The sequence below is a fragment of the Callithrix jacchus genome, chromosome X (genome assembly GCF_049354715.1).
Source record: "Callithrix jacchus isolate 240 chromosome X, calJac240_pri, whole genome shotgun sequence".
Lineage (NCBI taxonomy): Eukaryota > Metazoa > Chordata > Mammalia > Primates > Cebidae > Callithrix > Callithrix jacchus.
The window spans coordinates 69,398,210-69,416,362 of NC_133524.1; the positions used below are offsets into that span (position 1 = coordinate 69,398,210).

The following is an 18,153-nucleotide window of genomic DNA, read 5'->3' on the forward strand; positions in this document are numbered from 1 at the left end:
TTGCTTCAAGCTTTCCCTTGCAGAATAAGCTCTGCTGGGATCTCAAGTAGGAAAGAAACTGTAATTCTCTGGCTGTGGAGCAGGTCAGGTGGGGCAGTGTGTGAGTCTGGGCCAAGGTCTGTGAACCTCTGTCCTGGGAAGAGGGCTGCCAGCTTCTCTTCCTGATTTTCCTCAAGTAATGCATAGAAAAATGAACCTGAGAAGGTAATTAGTAGAAAATACAACTGGCAGTCATTGCTGGCTGAGTCACAGTGCACACTCCAGCAGATGTTACCATGGTTTCAAGGCTGAATTTTTCTCCTCTTTGCTCCCCCTGCCCTTTCTCTTCAGTTAATTTGTCACTCTGCTCCACAGACTCCTTCACAGTCTGCCTCCATAGACTGGTGCAGACTTAACCCTGAACAGAAGCTGGCTTTTCCATGATTTGCTTTTCAAATTACATTTACTGTCTTTTTCTCTTGAATAATGAAAGAAAACAAATGTCAAGTAATAAAACAGAATATAATATAAACAGAAGAAAATGAAAGTTAAACTCACATTTTAGAACTGATACTTAAAATTGTATCATAGTACCCACCCCATCTTTTTGTAATGCATACTGCATAGTTGAGATCTGACTGTCTTAAAATGCTTTTGACCTTGGAACCTCCAGCAGGCATATGCTCATTCTTTTCCCCTTGGAGCTATTGGCCTTCAGCCTTGCTTGAAAAATTCAGCCACAGATACAGGCTTGCTTATTATCATTGTTGCTGTTATTATCTGCTGGAATGCACAGAGTTCTCACAGTGTTCCAGGCACTAAGCATTTGCCAGGCACATCAGCCATTGACAGACATTGGCTGTTCATTGGCATCTGAACTCTAGTTTACTTCATTCCTGCTTCTCAACTGCCACAGCCAGTTTGTTACAGGAAAGCCTCTTCCCAGTGAAAAACCAAAAGTCAAGGTTCCTCTTGGGCCTCTTGGCCATGGATAACCTGATGAATACAAGGCTACACTGTCACTGTCAACTCCCAACCCTGACTCTCCTGCCCCTCCATCTTGCAGCCAGACTTGGAAAATTAGTATAGGGGTGGGATCCACCTCAGAAGTGGCAAAGCAATGATCCCCTCATCGCTGTAGTATACAGCGAGTAGGGGAGGAAAGATCGCAGTTGATCACTCCCAATCCGAAACAAGGAGTGCCCAAAATAGGTCCAGAAGGTACAGCAGCCCAACATAGGAGGCTCCATGTTATGTCTTGAGTAGGGTATGAGTACAATCTCAAAAATACCTGACTCCCTGGTATCAGCATTAAACATCTCCAAGTCCAGCAAGGCAGCATCCAAAAACTAAACTTTGAGCTGGAAGATCTCTATATTCTGGCTGAAGTGGCTAAAGTGACAGCTCACTCATGGAGTGGAGGAAACACCCTCTTGACATACCATATACACATTTTTGATGGGTGGGAGGAATTATAAGGGGAGAAAAAGTGTGTGGGCACAAATTCAAAAATCATTTATCTTAGGCAAACACTACTAATATGAGCAAGTCATCGTTTTATATGCTTTACAGATATAAACTTCTTTAATTCTCTTAACACCTGATAGGATAATAACAGGTACTATTATCATTGACTCCATTGCACAGATGATTAAAACTGAGCCAAGGAGAAGTGAAGTAACTTCCTCAAGGTCATGGAACTAGTAGACAGATGTGGAGCAAGGATTTGAAACCAGGCAATCTGGCTCCAGAATCCATGCTTTTACTACATTACACTGCACAATGGAAATTTTGGAAAATATACGGAAATAAATACGAGGACTTGTATGTACTAGTACCACTGGCCACATCTTGCTGTATAGCTTTCCTCTCCTTTAGATTCATACACCATATAGTACATTATATATACTTCTTTTAAAAAGGAATCATATTCCATAGCATCACATGACACTGGAAAAGAATATATAAAAGGAATCATATTCTTTGTCTTGGTCTCGAAAAAATTTCCCCTATCTGTACATACAGCCTTACAATCGTTATTTTGAATGGCGCATAATATCTTTTTGTGTGGCTGAAACATTTAAGCACTATCCGACTTGAGGAGCACTTGAGACTGCTTCTAATGTTTCTCCATGACCAAGCGCTCTGCAAGAGGCAAAGGGGTGACAGGTTTTTTAAAAAACTACCTTTTGAACCCAATTAGCTACAACTGCAGAATAAAATTAACAAACGAAAAACTGCCAGAGAGGGCAGCCCTGTGTGTAGGAGGAAACAGCGGAAGTTGGCCGTCACCAAGGTTCTTCCTGCTTCTCTTTGTCTGGCGGCCTCGTGGGATTGGCCAGAGCCGACGCCGAGGGACTGCAGAGGGCCCCGCGGTTCCTACTGCGCACGCGTGAAGAACGCAGCGGGGCGGCGGGGTTTGGGGTGCAGAACGTGGGGAGCGGGGGATCTGGTGCCAATAAGGGTGCGTAAAAGAAGTCACAAAAAGCGCAGAGGCGGGGTTTCCGGCCTCAATCCAGCCTTTGTCTCTGCCCCTCGGCCTTCGCCTCGGCCCCAAGCGTCTTATTGGTCAGACATCTTCGGTCCCATTGGTCCGAGAGCCAAAGGATGGGGTCTGTCCCAAGCTGTGCCTGCTTCCGGAGTTGCAATAAGAACGGTCTATTGCGATGCGGCTTTCAGGCATTTGTTCAGGGCATGCCCATGTGGTCTAAAGGGGCTTGTAAGGCAACTGGAGCAGTTCAGAGTTCAACAGCAGGTTTCCAAGATGCCGCCCAAAGGAAAAAGTGGTTCTGGAAAAGCGGGGAAAGGTAGAGCGGCCAGAGCTATCAAGGAGAATGAGGGCGGGTGAGGAGCGAAGGGAGGGAACAGACAGTTCATCTCTGGAGTCTGTGACGGATGCAGCAGGTAGCAGTGGTCCCACAGTGCTGCCATCGATTACGTCTGTAGGAATACATTGGGCCACGGTTCAGGGACCGTCCTGGTGGGTAATGGAATCTGGTAGGCATAGTTCCTCGGAGACGATGATTTAAGACTGCTATTTCAAGGGGTTATTAGAGCTGTAAAAGTTAGTTTTATCAAAAGCCAGTAATAAGAAGTACACATCATTGTAATGCTTATAGAATGCCATGTCCACCACTGGGGAAGGAATCATCCATTGAACAGAAATGTGTCAGGCACAGCGCTAAGTGCTAAGGATATAAAAATAAGACAGAAGGCTGGGCTCGGAGGCTCAGCCTGTAATCCCAGCACTTTGGGAGGCCGAGGCGAGTGGATCACCTGAGGTAAGGAGTTTGAGACTGGCCAACATGGCAAAACCCCGTCTCTACTAAAAATACAAAAATTAGCAAGGCATGGTGGTGCGCACCTGTAATCCCAGCTACTCGGGAGGCTGAGGCAGGAGAATCGCTTGAACCCGAGAGGCAGAGGTTGTTGCAATGAGCCGAGATCGCGCCACTGCACTCCATCCTGGGCGACAGAGCAAGCCTGTGCCAAAAAAAAAAAAAAAAAATAGATTTTGGCCTTAAGGAGCTCCTGAAGTAGAGAGAAAGATAAAGGCTTAGTGATCATAAAGCACTGTACTAAATGTAGTGTTGAAGGATCTGTATGGGATATAATAGAAACTGAGGGAAGTGCTTCATTTAGCTGGGGAACAGGGAAGGGAAGAATTCCTGGAGATGAATAAGCAGAGGTTAAGATGGCCATTGGTGGTAGGTTAAAGCATTCCCAACGTGGGGTCCAGCAGCAAAAGCACTGAGGTGAGAAACATCATGATGTGTGCACTATAGTGTTGCTGGAGCAAAAACTCAAGGCAGAATGGCAAATGGTGAGAATGAAGACAGAAACAAAGACCAGGTCATGGAGAGTGCTGTATATGGTGCTAAGAAGGTCCGTTAAGGATCAGAAAGACCTGTAAGGAGATTGTTGTGGTCGTCTTGGTGAGCAATGATGGTGGACTGAGATAAGGGAGTAGCTGTGGGAGCTGAGAAAAGAGTCTATAAATATTAGGATGTGAAATAGTCAAAACTTGGTGATTTATTGGGTTAGGGAAGGGTGGCGAGGGAGGATCAATGATCATCTTGTTTTCTAGATTGGATTTCTAACTTGTTGCTGGTGCTGTGGGCTAACATCAAGGATACATGAGGAGCATGGATGAGATTAATCAATTCACTTTCAGATAGATTGACTTTGAGGTGTCTGTGGGACACCTGAGTGGAGATGTAGTCAGGAAGTGGTTGGATATTTGAGTCTGAAGTTTGAGGGAGAGATCTAGACTGTACATTTAGGTTTTAGGAGTCATTAACTTATAGATGGTAGTTGAGCCCGTGCGTGTGTATGCAGTTATCCATGGAGAGTTTATAGAATGAAAAGAGCAGAGAGCAGAGGATGTGATGCTAGGACAGGCAGAGAAAGAGGCAGACAAATAGAGGGGGTGCAGAATGATGGCCCAGAGGCTGGAGAGACCAGAATGTTTTAAAGAAAGAGGATATAGTCTATCAAGCACAGCAAATTTGGAAATTAGAGGTGGCCTTAGGTAAAAGTGGTTCCAGTGAAGCAGAAGCCAGATTGCAGTGACTCGAGAACTGACTAGGAAGTGGTAAGTTGGACTTCTTGGAAAGTTTTAATTGAAAAGCATGGAAATAGGATGGTAGACAGAGGAGGACCAAGGATTAAGAGAAAGTTTTATTTTCTTTGCTTCTTTGGAATGGGGCAAATTTGGGAGTGAGGTGGAAGGATCCAGAAAGTAAAAGAGGTAAAGGTACAGAGGAGTGAGATTTAGGAGAAAATGGAATCCAGGACCTCGGGGGAGTAGGGACACCTTATGCTTGAGGTCATAGGAAAGAAGATGGAGGGGCAGGGATTCAGTAGGCATCTTGAGGAGAGTGGTGAAGGTCTGGACTATTGTAATGGGAGAGGGAATGAAACACAAGTAAAAGGAGTTCCCTCAGGGCTAGGAGCTTGACTAAGATCAAAGGTGATGAATTTGTAGACTACCTAATCTTCACAGTCTGATTTACCTAGTACCATACAACTGGCACAATATATTTATTGAAGAGCTAGGTGCAGCCTTAAGCCATGGGTGAAGTTTTGTTGGGCAGTTATGATAGGATAGCAACTCAAGGGAATTATGAGGGCCAGTTCAGATGAACAAGCATAGGGTCCAGACTGGGGAAAAGAGAAGTCTGGTGGTCTAGGGGAATGTAGCAGGACGAAGGGACTGGGATCAAGGGGGAGGTTCTGTGAAATAAAGAGCCAGTATTGTGGGAATGAGACATGAGAAAGCTGGAAAGACAGGAGGTTATAGCCAGAGACTGAACTAGTTCTGAGTGGCACAGTTCCATCGTGTGCCCCTGGGGCAGGTAACTTGGAGTAAAGAGCATGGCATTTGGGAAGGAGACCCAGAACTGTGAGATTCCTCAAGATGGATGGTGAGATCAATCTAGGTAATGGCAGGAGTGAGGGTGCAGAGGAAGCCCAAAGCTGATGCCAGAGTCCTCAGGAAATCAAAGGCAGTGAGGTGGCACTCAGAAGATGACAACATCCAGCAGGGGAGAGGATGGGATAACTGGAAGGCATCATCATTCAGTAGCAAACCCAGTTAGGAGTTTGATTTAATAACACTCCTTTGATGGTAGCATTTTCTTAGGTTTTTGGCAGTCAGTATTTGGGGTTTTCAGTTTATTTAAACAATTATTAAAACACTTTTTTGTGTGCCAGGCATTGTGCTAGGCTTGGAGATATTGAGACAAGCAAGATGGAGACTCTTGCTTAAAACTTTTCAGTAGCTCCCTATTACTTCTAGGACAAATCCCAAGCTCCTTAAAGGTCAGTGCCCTGACCCTCAGCTACCTCCCTCAGGCAGGCTCATCTGAGTGCACTCCCACCTCAGATTTGGCTTCATCCATACAATTTCTTACACATACCATGTTGTTTCCCCCATTCTGGAGTGTCTCCATGTCCATTCTTTGGCTGACCAGCTCCTACTCATCCAGGAAACCTTCCCTGGCTGGCTCCAGTGTCCCTCTGTGCTTCCACAGCCCCCTGTCCATAACCATCTCTGCATCTCCTGCATTCTGAAATGACCTGTTTTCCTCACTAGAATATGAGTTTTCTGAAGGAAGGTACATGGTTTGTTCATCTTTGTACTCCCAGTGCCTGGAATTCAGTAGTTGTTTAGGAAATGTTTATTGAACTGAACCCTTAATTCAGCACTAGTTCTTAGGAACGTCAGCCTCTAGCAGTAAGTAGGCTGCCATTGACACAGAAGTCACCATAGTAGTAAAATGACATACTAGTAAAATGTAAGATATTGCTAATGGTTCCAGGGAGACATCAGTAGGCAATGTAGTAGACTCTAGAAATTTGGACATGAATGTATTCTTTAGCCAAAAATGGGTAGTGGGAAATTTGATCTTTTTAAAAAATATATTCTTGGAGATTTTACTTATTGGGGTTGTGATGCTTGAATACATAGTTGTAGTACATGATAGAATTCTTACAAGAACTTAGAGGTCTGCCCTCAGAAGACAGGGTATTAAATTGGATGCAGAGAATCTGGGCCAGGCTTCTGGAGCTTTCATTCACCTATTAGCACACTAATTTGTGTATCCACTTTCTGTGAAGGGTTTATATAGGGCACAGATTTCCTGTTTGAAGAAAGGTGAGTCAGATTCATTTAGCTTGATACTGTAAAGCAAGCTTGTCCAACTTGTGGCCCACAGGCCGCATACAGCCCAGGACGGCTTTGAATGCAACCCAACACAAATTCAGAAACTTTCTTAAAACATTATGAGATTTTGTGTATGTGTGTGTTTTAGCTCATCAGCTATCATTAGTGTTAGTGTATTTTGTGTGGCCCAAGACAATTCTTCCAGTGTGGCCCAGGAAAGCCAAAGATTGGATACCCTTGTTGTAAAGTGTCTGGCTGAGTTCCCTTTTGAAGTGTGGCATTATGATGGAAGTATCAACTCCCGTTGTGTGTTGGACCTTTCTGTAAACATGGAGGTGCGGTTTAAATGAGTAACTGTCATCTCTTCTCTAAAGGGGGAGCAGCCTCTGGGAGTGACAGTGCCGAAAAGAAGGCTCAAGGTCCCAAAGGTGGTGGCAATGCAGTAAAGGTGAGTTACTAGTTCCTTTTTTTCCATGTGAAAAATAAATTCCATTTGTGTTGATACACATAAAAGGCAGAATGCTTAACTTATTCTAACAGGCTAACCTAACACTGGTATAAAATCAAAATAACACAAAATTGCAGCCGGGTGCAGTGGTTCACACCTGTAATCCCAGCACTTTGGGAGGCCAAGGCAGGCAGATCACCTGAGGTCAGGAGTTTGAGACCAGCCTGGCCAAAATGGTGAAACCTTGTCTCTACTAAAAATACAGAAATTTGCCTGGTGTGGTGGTGCACACCTGTAATCCCAGCTACTCAGGAGGCTGAGGCATGAGAATCGAGAATTGCTTGAACTGGGAGGCTGAGTTTGTGGTGAGCCAATATCGTGCCACTGCACTCCAGCCTGAGCAACAGAGTGAGACTCCATCTCCATAAAAATTGGAAAATATCACGGCTGGCGCGGTGGCTCACACCTGTAATCCCAGCACTTTGGGAGGCCGAGGCAGGTGGATCACGAGGTCAAGAGATCGAGACCATCCTGGTCAACATGGTGAAACCCGCCTCTACTAAAAGTACAAATAATTAGCTGGGGATAGTGGCGCGTGCCTGTAATCCCAGCTACTCTGGAGGCTGAGGCAGGAGAATTGCCTGGACCCAGGAGGTGGAGGTTGCGGTGAGCCGAGATCACGCCATTGCACTCCAGCCTGGGTAACAAGAGTGAAACTCCGTCTCAAAAAAAAAAAAAAAAATTGGAAAATATCAACCAATCTTGCTTATGAAAAGGAATTCCCTTTAAATATTTTCTCAAATACTTTCTCAGATACCCAGAATTTCCTCATACTTTTAGTATTGTTCCTTAAAATGCATTAAGTTAGATTTTTCCCAGTAAGTGACTGGGTTATTTCTCAGGAAAAATATTTTATGAAACCAAGAGATTAGATAAGTGTTAAGTGTTAAAAGGCCTCTGCTGAATAAACAGGCAAGGGTGCAGATCTCTTTAGAAAGCTCACCGCCCCCCCAGCTAAAAACTCTTCGTTGCACTGTCTAAACTAGAATACTCATTTATTCATTTATAAAATGGTGGACAGTATCCCCTATCTGTGACCATGAATGAATGCAGTGTACCCTTTCCCAGGAATTGTATCAGACGATCACTTTGTGAGTACAAAAGCAGAAACAAGAAGGCAGTCTAGAAGCTGTCTCTCGTCTCTCTCTCTCTCTTTTTTTTTTTTTTTTTTTTTTTTGAGACGGAGTTTTGCTCGTTACCCAGGCTGGAGTGCAATGGCGCGATCTCAGCTCACCGCAACCTCCGCCTTCTGGGTTCAGACAATTCTCCTGCCTCAGCCTCCCGAGTAGCTGGGATTACATGCACGTGCCACCATGCCCAGCTAATTTTTTGTATTTTTAGTAGAGACGGGGTTTCACCATGCTGACCAGGATGGTCTCGATCTCTTGACCTCGTCGTGATCCACCCGCCTCGGCCTCCCAAAGTGCTGGGATTACAGGCGTGAGCTACCGCGCCCGGCTTATACTGTATTTTTACTCTAACTTTTCTATGTTTAGATACTCAAATACTTACACTGTGTTACAGTTGCCTGTGGTATTCAGTACAGTCACATGCTGTACAGGTTTGTAGCCTAGGAGCAATAGACTGTGCCATATAGCCTAGGTGTATAGCTGGGTATAGTATACCATCTAGGTTTGTGTAAGTACACTATGTTTGCATAACAACAAAATTGCCTACTAACTCATTTCTCATAATGTTTTCCTTTAGTTAAGTGACATATAAGTAATTCTATTTGAATGTGAAATGAGAAATCCTGCCAAACAGCTATCTTGATAAAATCATTTTTAAGGATAGTAGTGTTTCTTTTAAATCCATGGTTTTATGTAAACATAGGTCAAATTTGAATACTTCAGTAGGGTTGGGTGTTCTTAATAGTCAACCTATGATACCTTTTCAAAGTGTGGAATTGTGGGGAGGCTTATACATTGGGTCTCTTTTAGTAAGAAACACTTCCTGGCCAGGCGCGGTGTGCTCACGCCTATAATCCCAGCACTTTGGGAGGTCGAAGTGTGCGAATCACTTGAGGCCAGGAATTTGAAACGAGCCTGGCCAACATAGTGAAACTCCATCACTACTAAAAATACAAGACATTAGCTGGGCGTGGTATTGCACACCTATAGTCCCAGCTACCTAGGAGGCTGAGGCAGGACAATTACTTGAACCCGGGAGGTGGAGGTTGCAGTGAGCCAAGATCCTGCCACTGTACTCCAGCCTGGGTGACAGAGGGAGACTCTGTCTCAAAAGAAAAGAAAGAAAATCTTTCTTTTCTAGCAGGTTTTTTTCTTACCATTCTCACTCTGATGAAATAATAGCTAGCATTGGTCAATGGTTGCTACATTATCTCAATCTTCACAATCCTATGAGAACACATAGGTCCCATTATCGTTGCATCTCAATGTACAAATGGAGAAACACTTGGAGGTTTAAAAACATGCCTAAATTCAGCCAGGCATGGTGGCTCATGCCTGTCATCGTAGCACTTAGGGAGGCTGAGGCAAGCGGATCTCTTGAGGTCAGGGGTTCAAGACTGGCCTTGACAACACAGTGAAACCCCATCTTTACTAAAAATACAAAAATTAGCTGGGTGTGGTGATGGGTGCCTGTATCCCAGCCACTCGGGAGGCTGAGGCAGGAGAGTGGCTTGAACTTGGGAGGCAGAGGTTGCAGTGAGCTGAGATCACGCCACTGCACTCCAGTCTGGGAGACAGAGTGAGACTCCATCTCTAAATAAATAAATAAATAAATACACGCCTAAGTTCATACAGCAGAGTTGGGATTTGATCCCAGAACCACAGCTCTCAACACGTATCATGTTACCTCCTCCTGTTAGCAAGGAGGTATATGTAAAAGATAGGAGTTTCCCACAGCCAGGTGCCCATTTTCCATCTAAATCAGGACTCTGACACGTTGTATTAATATGGGGAATGGGTTTGTGGTTGTTGCCCAGGGCAAACCTCCAGGATTTTTACTTGATATGCACTAATGTATGTTTTTTTTTTTTTTTTAAGACGGAGTCTCACTCTCTCACCCAGGCTGGAGTGCAATGGCGCAATCCCAGCTCACTGCAAACTCTGCCTCCCAGGTTCAAGTGATTCTCTTGCCTCAGCCTCCTGAGTAGCTGGGATTACAGGCAAGTGCCACCACGCCCAGCTAATTTTTTTTTTTTTTGTATTTTTAGTAGAGACAGGGTTTCTCCATGTTGGTCAGGCTGGTCTCACACTCCTGACCTCCAGGGATCCACCTGCCTCGGCCTCCCAAAGTGCTGGGATTACAGGCAAGAACCACCGTGCCTAGCTAATGTTTTTTTTTTTTTACTGGTGGGGGTAATCCAAATGTAACCACTGTACTTTGAGGAGTCATTTGGGTCTCCCAAGTATTCCATGAATGTACTTTGTCCTTGCAGGTCAGACACATTCTATGTGAAAAACACAGCAAAATCATGGAAGCCATGGAAAAGTTAAAGTCTGGGATGAGATTCAATGAAGTGGCTGCACAATATAGTGAAGATAAAGCCAGGCAAGGGGTACGTTGCTCTTATTATTTATAATTTTCTCTCAGGGTGAGGGAGCAAAATAAAAATGACAAATAATAATATAAAATTATCCGTCCCCCACAGAAGAAACACAAAAGTAGAGATTACTCCTTTTGTTCAACCATTAGTTGTAACCATATTTTAGTTTAAAGATCTCAAAAGCAGAAATGTCCAACTTATGAATAGTAGAATAAGGGTCACCTATGTCTAAAGCTAGGCATGACCAAACTTGCACAGCTAAGTTTAACGTCCAGCAGTGTTGAGAGTGCTTATGTGTTTGGTCTAGAGTTAGACTTCTTCCACCTATTTGTCCTTATTGAGCCTATTCCTGTATTGCTCTTAGGAATATATCTCATAACTTTCGCAAAATGTTGGGAAATTCTCTCAAGCTACACCAGAACTGTTCACTCTTTAGGGCCAATCAATAACACTTATCTTTTGTATTTTTCAGGGTGACTTGGGTTGGATGACCAGAGGGTCCATGGTGGGACCATTTCAAGAAGCAGCATTTGCCTTGCCTGTAAGTGGGATGGATAAGCCTGTGTTTACAGACCCACCAGTTAAGACAAAATTTGGATATCATATTATTATGGTTGAAGGAAGAAAATAAAATCTTACAAAAGACTAAATAAATTTTACACATTTTGTTTCTTTAAAAGGTATTGGGTATTCTTTTGAGCTGGAGTTGCAAGGAAATACAAAAATTTTTAAAAGAAAAGATATTGGATACTTCTTGTATTTTGTGAAGGCTCTGTCAGTATGGGTTTGTAGGTGTGAGAGAAGGTGGGGATAAGTGTCTACTGCGGTAGGTATTCAGTCAGTCATTCTCAAAGAGGAGTCAAGCAGACTCCCTTCAACCTGTATTCCCTTTCCTCTCAGAACTATATCTGACTCTCAGTCTGTCCCATAAATTAATTCAGAAACCATCTTCAGGGGAAGCAGATATCAACTCACACTATTCACACAACTGAACATATTGGGCATCAAATAGGTTAGCTTAGCATATGAGAATCATAAAATAATAAATTCCTGGACATTATTTGTTTTACATGTTAGTCAACTCTGATCTTCCAGGACATTTATTATTAGGTCCGCTCTCTTAACATAGTATGTGGCACATTATGGGCTTTCAGTGTTAACTCCTTTCTTTTAAAATAAATGTTTATTGGACAGAAAAGAACTCAGTTCTTCCATGCGTTCTTTTGTACTAGACTAACCAAGTGCTGGCTAAAGGGAGCATAATTTTATGTCAGCATAAAAACCTCATTCCCTCATCTTCAGTGTATGGGTTACATTAGGACTGTCCTTTCCGGGGCCAATGTTCTGTGCATCTACATTTTTAAAATTTAAAATGCCATATTTATGACATACAAAAAAGTATAAAGATTACTAATATAAATACTATACTGCTTCAAAAATAAAACTTTGCCAACACAGCTATGTGATTCTTAACAGTGATTATTTTAACACACTGCAGGCCGCGTGCGGTGGCTCACGCCTGTAATCCCAGCACTTTGGGAGGCCAAGGCGGGTAGATCACCTGAGGTCGGGAGTTCTAGACCAGCCTGAGCAACACGGAGAAAGCCCGTCTCTACTAAAAATACAAAAAATTAGCTGGGCATGGTGGCACATGCCGTAATCCCAGCTACTCAAGAGGCTGAGGCAGGAGAATATCTGGAATATGGGAGGTGAAGGTTGCGGTGAGCCAAGATCGTGCCATTGCACTCCAGCCCAGGCAACAAGAGTGAAAAGTCCGTCTCAGAAACAAAAACAAAAACACTGCATTTCTGCATTCTCTTCCCTCAGCTGCATTTGATAGTATACCCACTTATATAATGGCAACTTTACCTAGAGATCTACTTTCCCACTTGAGAAGAGTTTCTGAGCACCTCAGTAGGTTATGCCTCCATGAGATTTTCCCCACAGAGCAGATATATCAGTATATAGAGATGTTCAAATAGATAAAAACTGAAACTACAGCTGGGCTGAGTGGTATGCGCCTGTAGTCCTAGCTACTTGGGAGGTTGAGGCAGGAGGATCACTTGAGCCCAGGAGTTCTGGGCTGTAGTGTCCTTTGCCAATTAAGTATCAGCATCAATATGGTGGGTGACTTCATCCGGGCACAGTGGCTCATGCCTATAATCCCAGCATTTTAGGAGGTCAAGGTGGGAGGATCACTTGAGCCTCAGAGTTTGAGGCTGCAGTGAGCTATGACCATGCCCACTGCACTTCAGACTTCAGCCTGGGTGACAAAGACCCTGCCTCTTAAAAAACTGAAAGAAAAACATGGTACCCTCCTGGGAGTGAAGGAACACCAGGTTGTTTAAAAAGGGGTAAACTGGCCCAGGATGGAAACTAAGCAGGTCAAAACTGTGCTGATTAATAGTGGGATTGAACCTTTGGATATCCACTGCACTCCAGCCTGGGCAACACAGTGAGAACTCATGTCTAAAAAAAAGTTTAAAGCTGAAACTACATGTCATTGATTGGTTGATTTTGTTTTAAATGATACATTGACATGGGGTCTTATTACATTGCTGAGGCTGGCCTCAAACTCCTGGGCTCAAGTGACTCTTCTGCCTCACCCTCCCTAGTAGGTGGGACTACAGCAAGTGTCACTGCACCCGGCCTATGTGTACTTTGAAAACTATATTAAAAACAATGTCGGCTGGGTGCGGTGGCTCAAGCCTGTAATCCCAGCACTTTGGGAGGCCGAGGCGGGTGGATCACGAGGTCAAGAGATCGAGACCATCCTGTTCAACATGGTGAAACCCCGTCTCTACTAAAAATACAAAAAATTAGCTGGGCATGGTGGCACGTGCCTGTAATCCCAGCTACTCGGGAGGCTGAGGCAGGAGGCTTGCCTGAACCCAGGAGGCGGAGGTTGCGGTGAGCCGAGATCGCGCCATTGCACTCCAGCCTGGGTAACAAGAGCAAAACTCCGTCTCAAAAAATTAAAAAAAAAAAAAGTCTCTAGGCTGGGTGCAGTGGCTCACGCCTGCAGTCCCAACACTTTGGGAGGCTGATGCAGGCAGATCTCTTGAGATCAGGAGTTTAAGATCAGCCTGGCCAACATGGTGAAACCCTGTCTCTGCTAAAAATACAAAAATTAGCCGGGCATGGTGGCACACGCCTGTAGTCCCAACTACTTGGGAGACTGAGGAATGAGAATTGCTTGAACTCAGGAGGTAGATGCTGCAGTGAGCTGAGATGGCGCCACTGCACTCCAGCCTGGGTGACAGAGACACCATCCCAAAATAAATTAATAAATTAATAAAACAATTTGTCCAAATAAGGGCAGTAAATTCTGAAAAGCTATATAAGCATGAGACACTACCGAGCTGAGTCCTTTGCTTGGGACATTGGCTTGCCCAGGATACTAAGTGAATACCAGTTGCATAGATGTCACCACAAAGGAAAGAACCCAGAGTGCTGAAAGGTGGACTAGAAAAAGCAAACTAAATTCTGTGGTATGGAAAGAGCAGTTATAGGTAACCTGTGAGAAAGTAAGGCAGGAATGGACCTCTGACACTAAGCGAAACTTTGGGAAGTTAGCTTTTGATTTACAACTAAGATTCTGAAAGAGTTGGTAAATGGGCTGGGCATCGTGGCTAATGCCTGTAATCCCAGCACTTTGGGAGGCCAAGGTGGGTGGATTAAGGCCAGGAGTTCAAGACCAGCCTGGCCATCATGGTGAAACCCCATCTCTACTAAAAATACAAAAATTAGCTGGGCTTGGTGGTGCATGCATGGAGTCCCAACTACTCAGGAGGCTGAGGCAGGAGCATTGTTTGAATTTGGGAGGCAGAGGTTGCAGTGAGCCGAGATTGCACCACTGCACTCCAGCCTGGGTGACAGAGCAAAACTCTGTCTCAAAAAAAAAAAGTCGGCAAATGAAAAAAATTAAGGATTTATACAGATTTATATACATTATAACATATGCATTTAATTCTGCTTTAAGACTATATCTCTTTAAGTTCAGTGTTTACAAAACAAACATCCTTCATAGTAAAATACTTGCAAATTAAAATCAAAATAAGATACAAGTTCCCTCTTTTTTTTTTTTTTTTTTTTTTGAGACAGAGTTTCGCTGTTGTTACCCAGGCTGGAGTGCGATGGCGCAATCACAGCTCACCGCAACCTCCGCCTCCTGGGTTCAAGCAATCTCCTGCCTCAGCCTCCTGAGTAGCTGGGATTACAGGCACGCGCCACCATGCCCAGCTAATTTTTGTATTTTTAGTAGAGACGGGGTTTCACCTCGTTGACCAGGATGGTCTCGATCTCTTGACCTCATAATCCACCCGCCTCGGCCTCCCAAAGTGCTGGGATTATAGGCGTGAGCCACCGCGCCCGGCCAAGTTCCCTCTTTTTATGTGTCAGATTGGTAAAGTTCAAAATGTTTAACGTTTGGTAAGGGTATGGGGAAACAGACATTCATTCATTAATGGTAGAAATGCAATTATATCCTCTATGGAGAATAGTTTGGCAATACTTGTCAAATTTATAAATAAGCTCTTTGACCCAGCAACTCCATTTCTAGGAATGTATCCTATAATCATATGTATAAAAGATACAAGGATATTTCTTACAGCATTATTTGAAAACAAACTGAACACCAACAATAGATGATGATAAATTATGGTATATCCTTCAACAGAATATCATGCAGTTGTGTTAAAATTTAAAATGACGTACTGAATAGTGTACGCAATCATTTGGGTAGCAACATAAATATATACACATATGTACTTGAGCTTGTACATCATAGACTGTCTCTGGGAATGGGAATCCAGAACTCCAGGACAGGAGGGTAAGAGACTTTTTACCTCACACTCTGAGATCAGGGGTCTTAACCTTTCTTTTGTTCCATGTAGCCTTTGGCAGTTTGCCCCAGTCTATGGATCCCTTTTCAAAATGTTTATTTTAGGCTGGATGTGGTGGCTCAAACCTGAAATCCCAGCACTTTGGGAGGCTGAGTAGGGCAGGTCAGTTGAGGCCAGGAGGTCAAGACTAGCCTGGGCAACACAGTGAGACCCTGTCTAAAAATTTTTTTTTAATTAGCTGGGCATTGTATGTGCCTGTAATGTCTGCTATTCAGGAGGAAGGCTGAGGCAGGAGGGTTCCCTGAGCCCAGGAGTTAAGGCTGCAGTGAGCCGTGATCTCACCACTGCACTCCAGCCTGGGTGACAAGGGTGAGATCTTGTCTCAAAAAAGAAAAAATGTTGACTTTAAATGCATAAAGTAAAATACACAGGGTTACAAAAGACATTAGGCTGAAATAATCAAAAGTTCTTTTTGTTTTGTTTTGTTTTTTATGAGGTACACAGCTAAATCAAAAGTTTTAAAATTGTGGCTGGGTGCAGTGGCTCATGCTTATAATCTATCCCAGCTCCTTGGGAGGATGAGACAGGTGAATTGCCTGAGCTCAGAAGTTCGAGACATGCCTGAGAAACATGGTGAAACCCTGTCTCTACCAAAAATACAAAAATTAGCCAGGCATGACGGTGGCGCAGGCCGATTGTCCCGGCTACTCCTGGCGGGGGCAGGTGGGGCTGAAGCAAGAGGATCGCTTGAGCCCAGGAGGCGGAGGTTGCAGTGAATCCAGACTGTGCCACTGCACTCCCACCTGGGTGACAGAGTAATACCCTGTCTCAGAAAAAAACAATTTGTAATATGTGTGTGTGCCTCTTTATTAATATATTAAGTAATACCTGGTGGTAGGTCTAAAAAGCACTGAGTTTGCAGCAATGAATATCAATGGTATTTTGAGATATCTGCAATAACCCTGAAGTCTATGTGATTTCTACTGGTGACATGGTAACATGTACTGCTAATACTTCTGCAGTTTATGGCTACATTTGTTAACAGTGAACGATGTCCAGGTTCTTGGTGTCTTGAACCAAGAACTGGATAAAACGCACAAACAAAGCAAGGAAGGGACAAAGGGATTTATTGAAAGCGAAAGTACACTCCACAGAGTGGGAGCATGACCAAGCATAGGAGCTCAAAAGGCCCCGTTACAGAATTTTTGGGAGTTTAAATACCCCCTAGAGGATTCCATTGGTTACCTGGGGTGCGCCCTATGTAAATGGAGAGGATAAAGTGAAGTTACAAAGTCATTAACTAGGCCTATGCCCTATGGAAAGGATATTTCCTGTCGTAGCTGAAGTGTGAATCGGCCTTAAATCCCCTGCCTCCAGACCCTATTTTCCTGCTTCACATTCATGATGACAGGAAATGCTATTATTTCAGCTACGAGATAGTGAGATAAAAGATAAAACTTTTTCCCATGTAAATTCACAGACAACTGACTTCTTCTACCCATGAACTCCAGGTTAAAAATCCCTGCCATGGATACTGTTTGAATAGTATTTCAAACATGAGTATGTATTTTTTCCCCCAAACAGAATTTGTCATAGCACACACACACTTGAACAGAAAGAGCATTGCTATTTTCATTAAGAAATACACCGAGGACTTAACGCTTCACTGTTCCAATCAAATGGATATAGGCCACTAAAACTGCCTTGCAGGCAAATAAATCGTGTGGGTTTTTTGTTTTCTACATCAGGGAAGAAAGACATTTATTAGCTGAATTTTTTTTTTCACTGTATAGAAAAGTCTTCTGACAGATGTTAGCTGAATTTTAACAAACATTGGTGTGTGTGGTAGAAGGGAGATGAAAAACAAAGATGTAGGGCGCAGCCACTCCCCTCACCTTTATCACAGTGGGAAGCACGGAAACGGTAAGCTGAACTTAGATGCAGACTGAATTGCTGAATCACACAGTTATACCAATATTTCAAAAATGATATTCAATCACATTACCCAAAAATATTAATAATTGCTTTTAGTAAGAGCAAAATTTTGTTCCATCACTAACTAACCTGAAATTCAGCTTATCTCTTTTGAACTTCTGTAATCTCTTATAATACACGAGATTATTAGTGTGTATATACGTATAATTTACAAGTAACTTTTACGTTTATGGGATATAATAAAAATATTTGGTCTGTCCCTGGTTCCTGGCATATAGCTCCTGAAAGCCTTGAAATCTCATTTGGTTATCTTTTGTGTGCTAATGAGATAGCTTGTGGCTGGAGGCCCCTAGTAGCTTCAGGATGGGGGCTGGTCACCAGAAACAAGGCATGATTTGGGGGAATATTCAGTCTTAACTGAAACCTCTGTTGAGGGGAGAGGGGCTAAAGATTGAGTTAATCACCCAGGGCCAATTATTTTACCAATTATGCCTCCCTAAGGAAACCTCGAAAACCCTAATAGAGTTTGGAGAATCCTGGATTAACATATCAAAATGTTGGGAGGGTGGTATGCCCAGAGGGCATGGATGCTTAATGCACCACCCCCATACCTTGCCCTATGCATCTCTTCCATTTGGTTGTTCGAGTTGTATTTTTAATAATAATCTGGTAATAGTAAGTAAACATTTCCTGAGTTTTATAAACTATT

The 18,153-nt window shown here is 43.4% G+C and overlaps 1 protein-coding gene across 1 annotated transcript; it reads left to right on the plus strand.

The window, feature by feature from the left end:
* Positions 1–2,714: 2,714 nt before the first annotated feature.
* Positions 2,715–11,863, plus strand: PIN4 (peptidylprolyl cis/trans isomerase, NIMA-interacting 4). The gene is made up of 4 exons (XM_008989474.5): positions 2,715–2,786; positions 7,021–7,094; positions 10,558–10,677; positions 11,138–11,863. Exons 1-4 carry the CDS (start codon positions 2,744–2,746, stop codon positions 11,294–11,296), a joined length of 396 nt encoding a protein of 131 aa, XP_008987722.1. The 5' UTR covers positions 2,715–2,743; the 3' UTR covers positions 11,297–11,863.
* The last annotated feature ends 6,290 nt before the right edge of the window (positions 11,864–18,153 follow it).

What these genes read in the sequence shown, in the direction of transcription:
- PIN4 (XM_008989474.5), top strand. Translation starts at nt 2,744, where the DNA reads ATGCCGCCCAAAGGAAAAAGTGGTTCTGGAAAAGCGGGGAAAG. An exon ending in GTGGTGGCAATGCAGTAAAG is followed by an intron (nt 7,095 to 10,557) that starts GTGAGTTACTAG and finishes TTGTCCTTGCAG; the next exon opens with GTCAGACACATTCTATGTGA. An exon ending in AAGATAAAGCCAGGCAAGGG is followed by an intron (nt 10,678 to 11,137) that starts GTACGTTGCTCT and finishes TGTATTTTTCAG; the next exon opens with GGTGACTTGGGTTGGATGAC.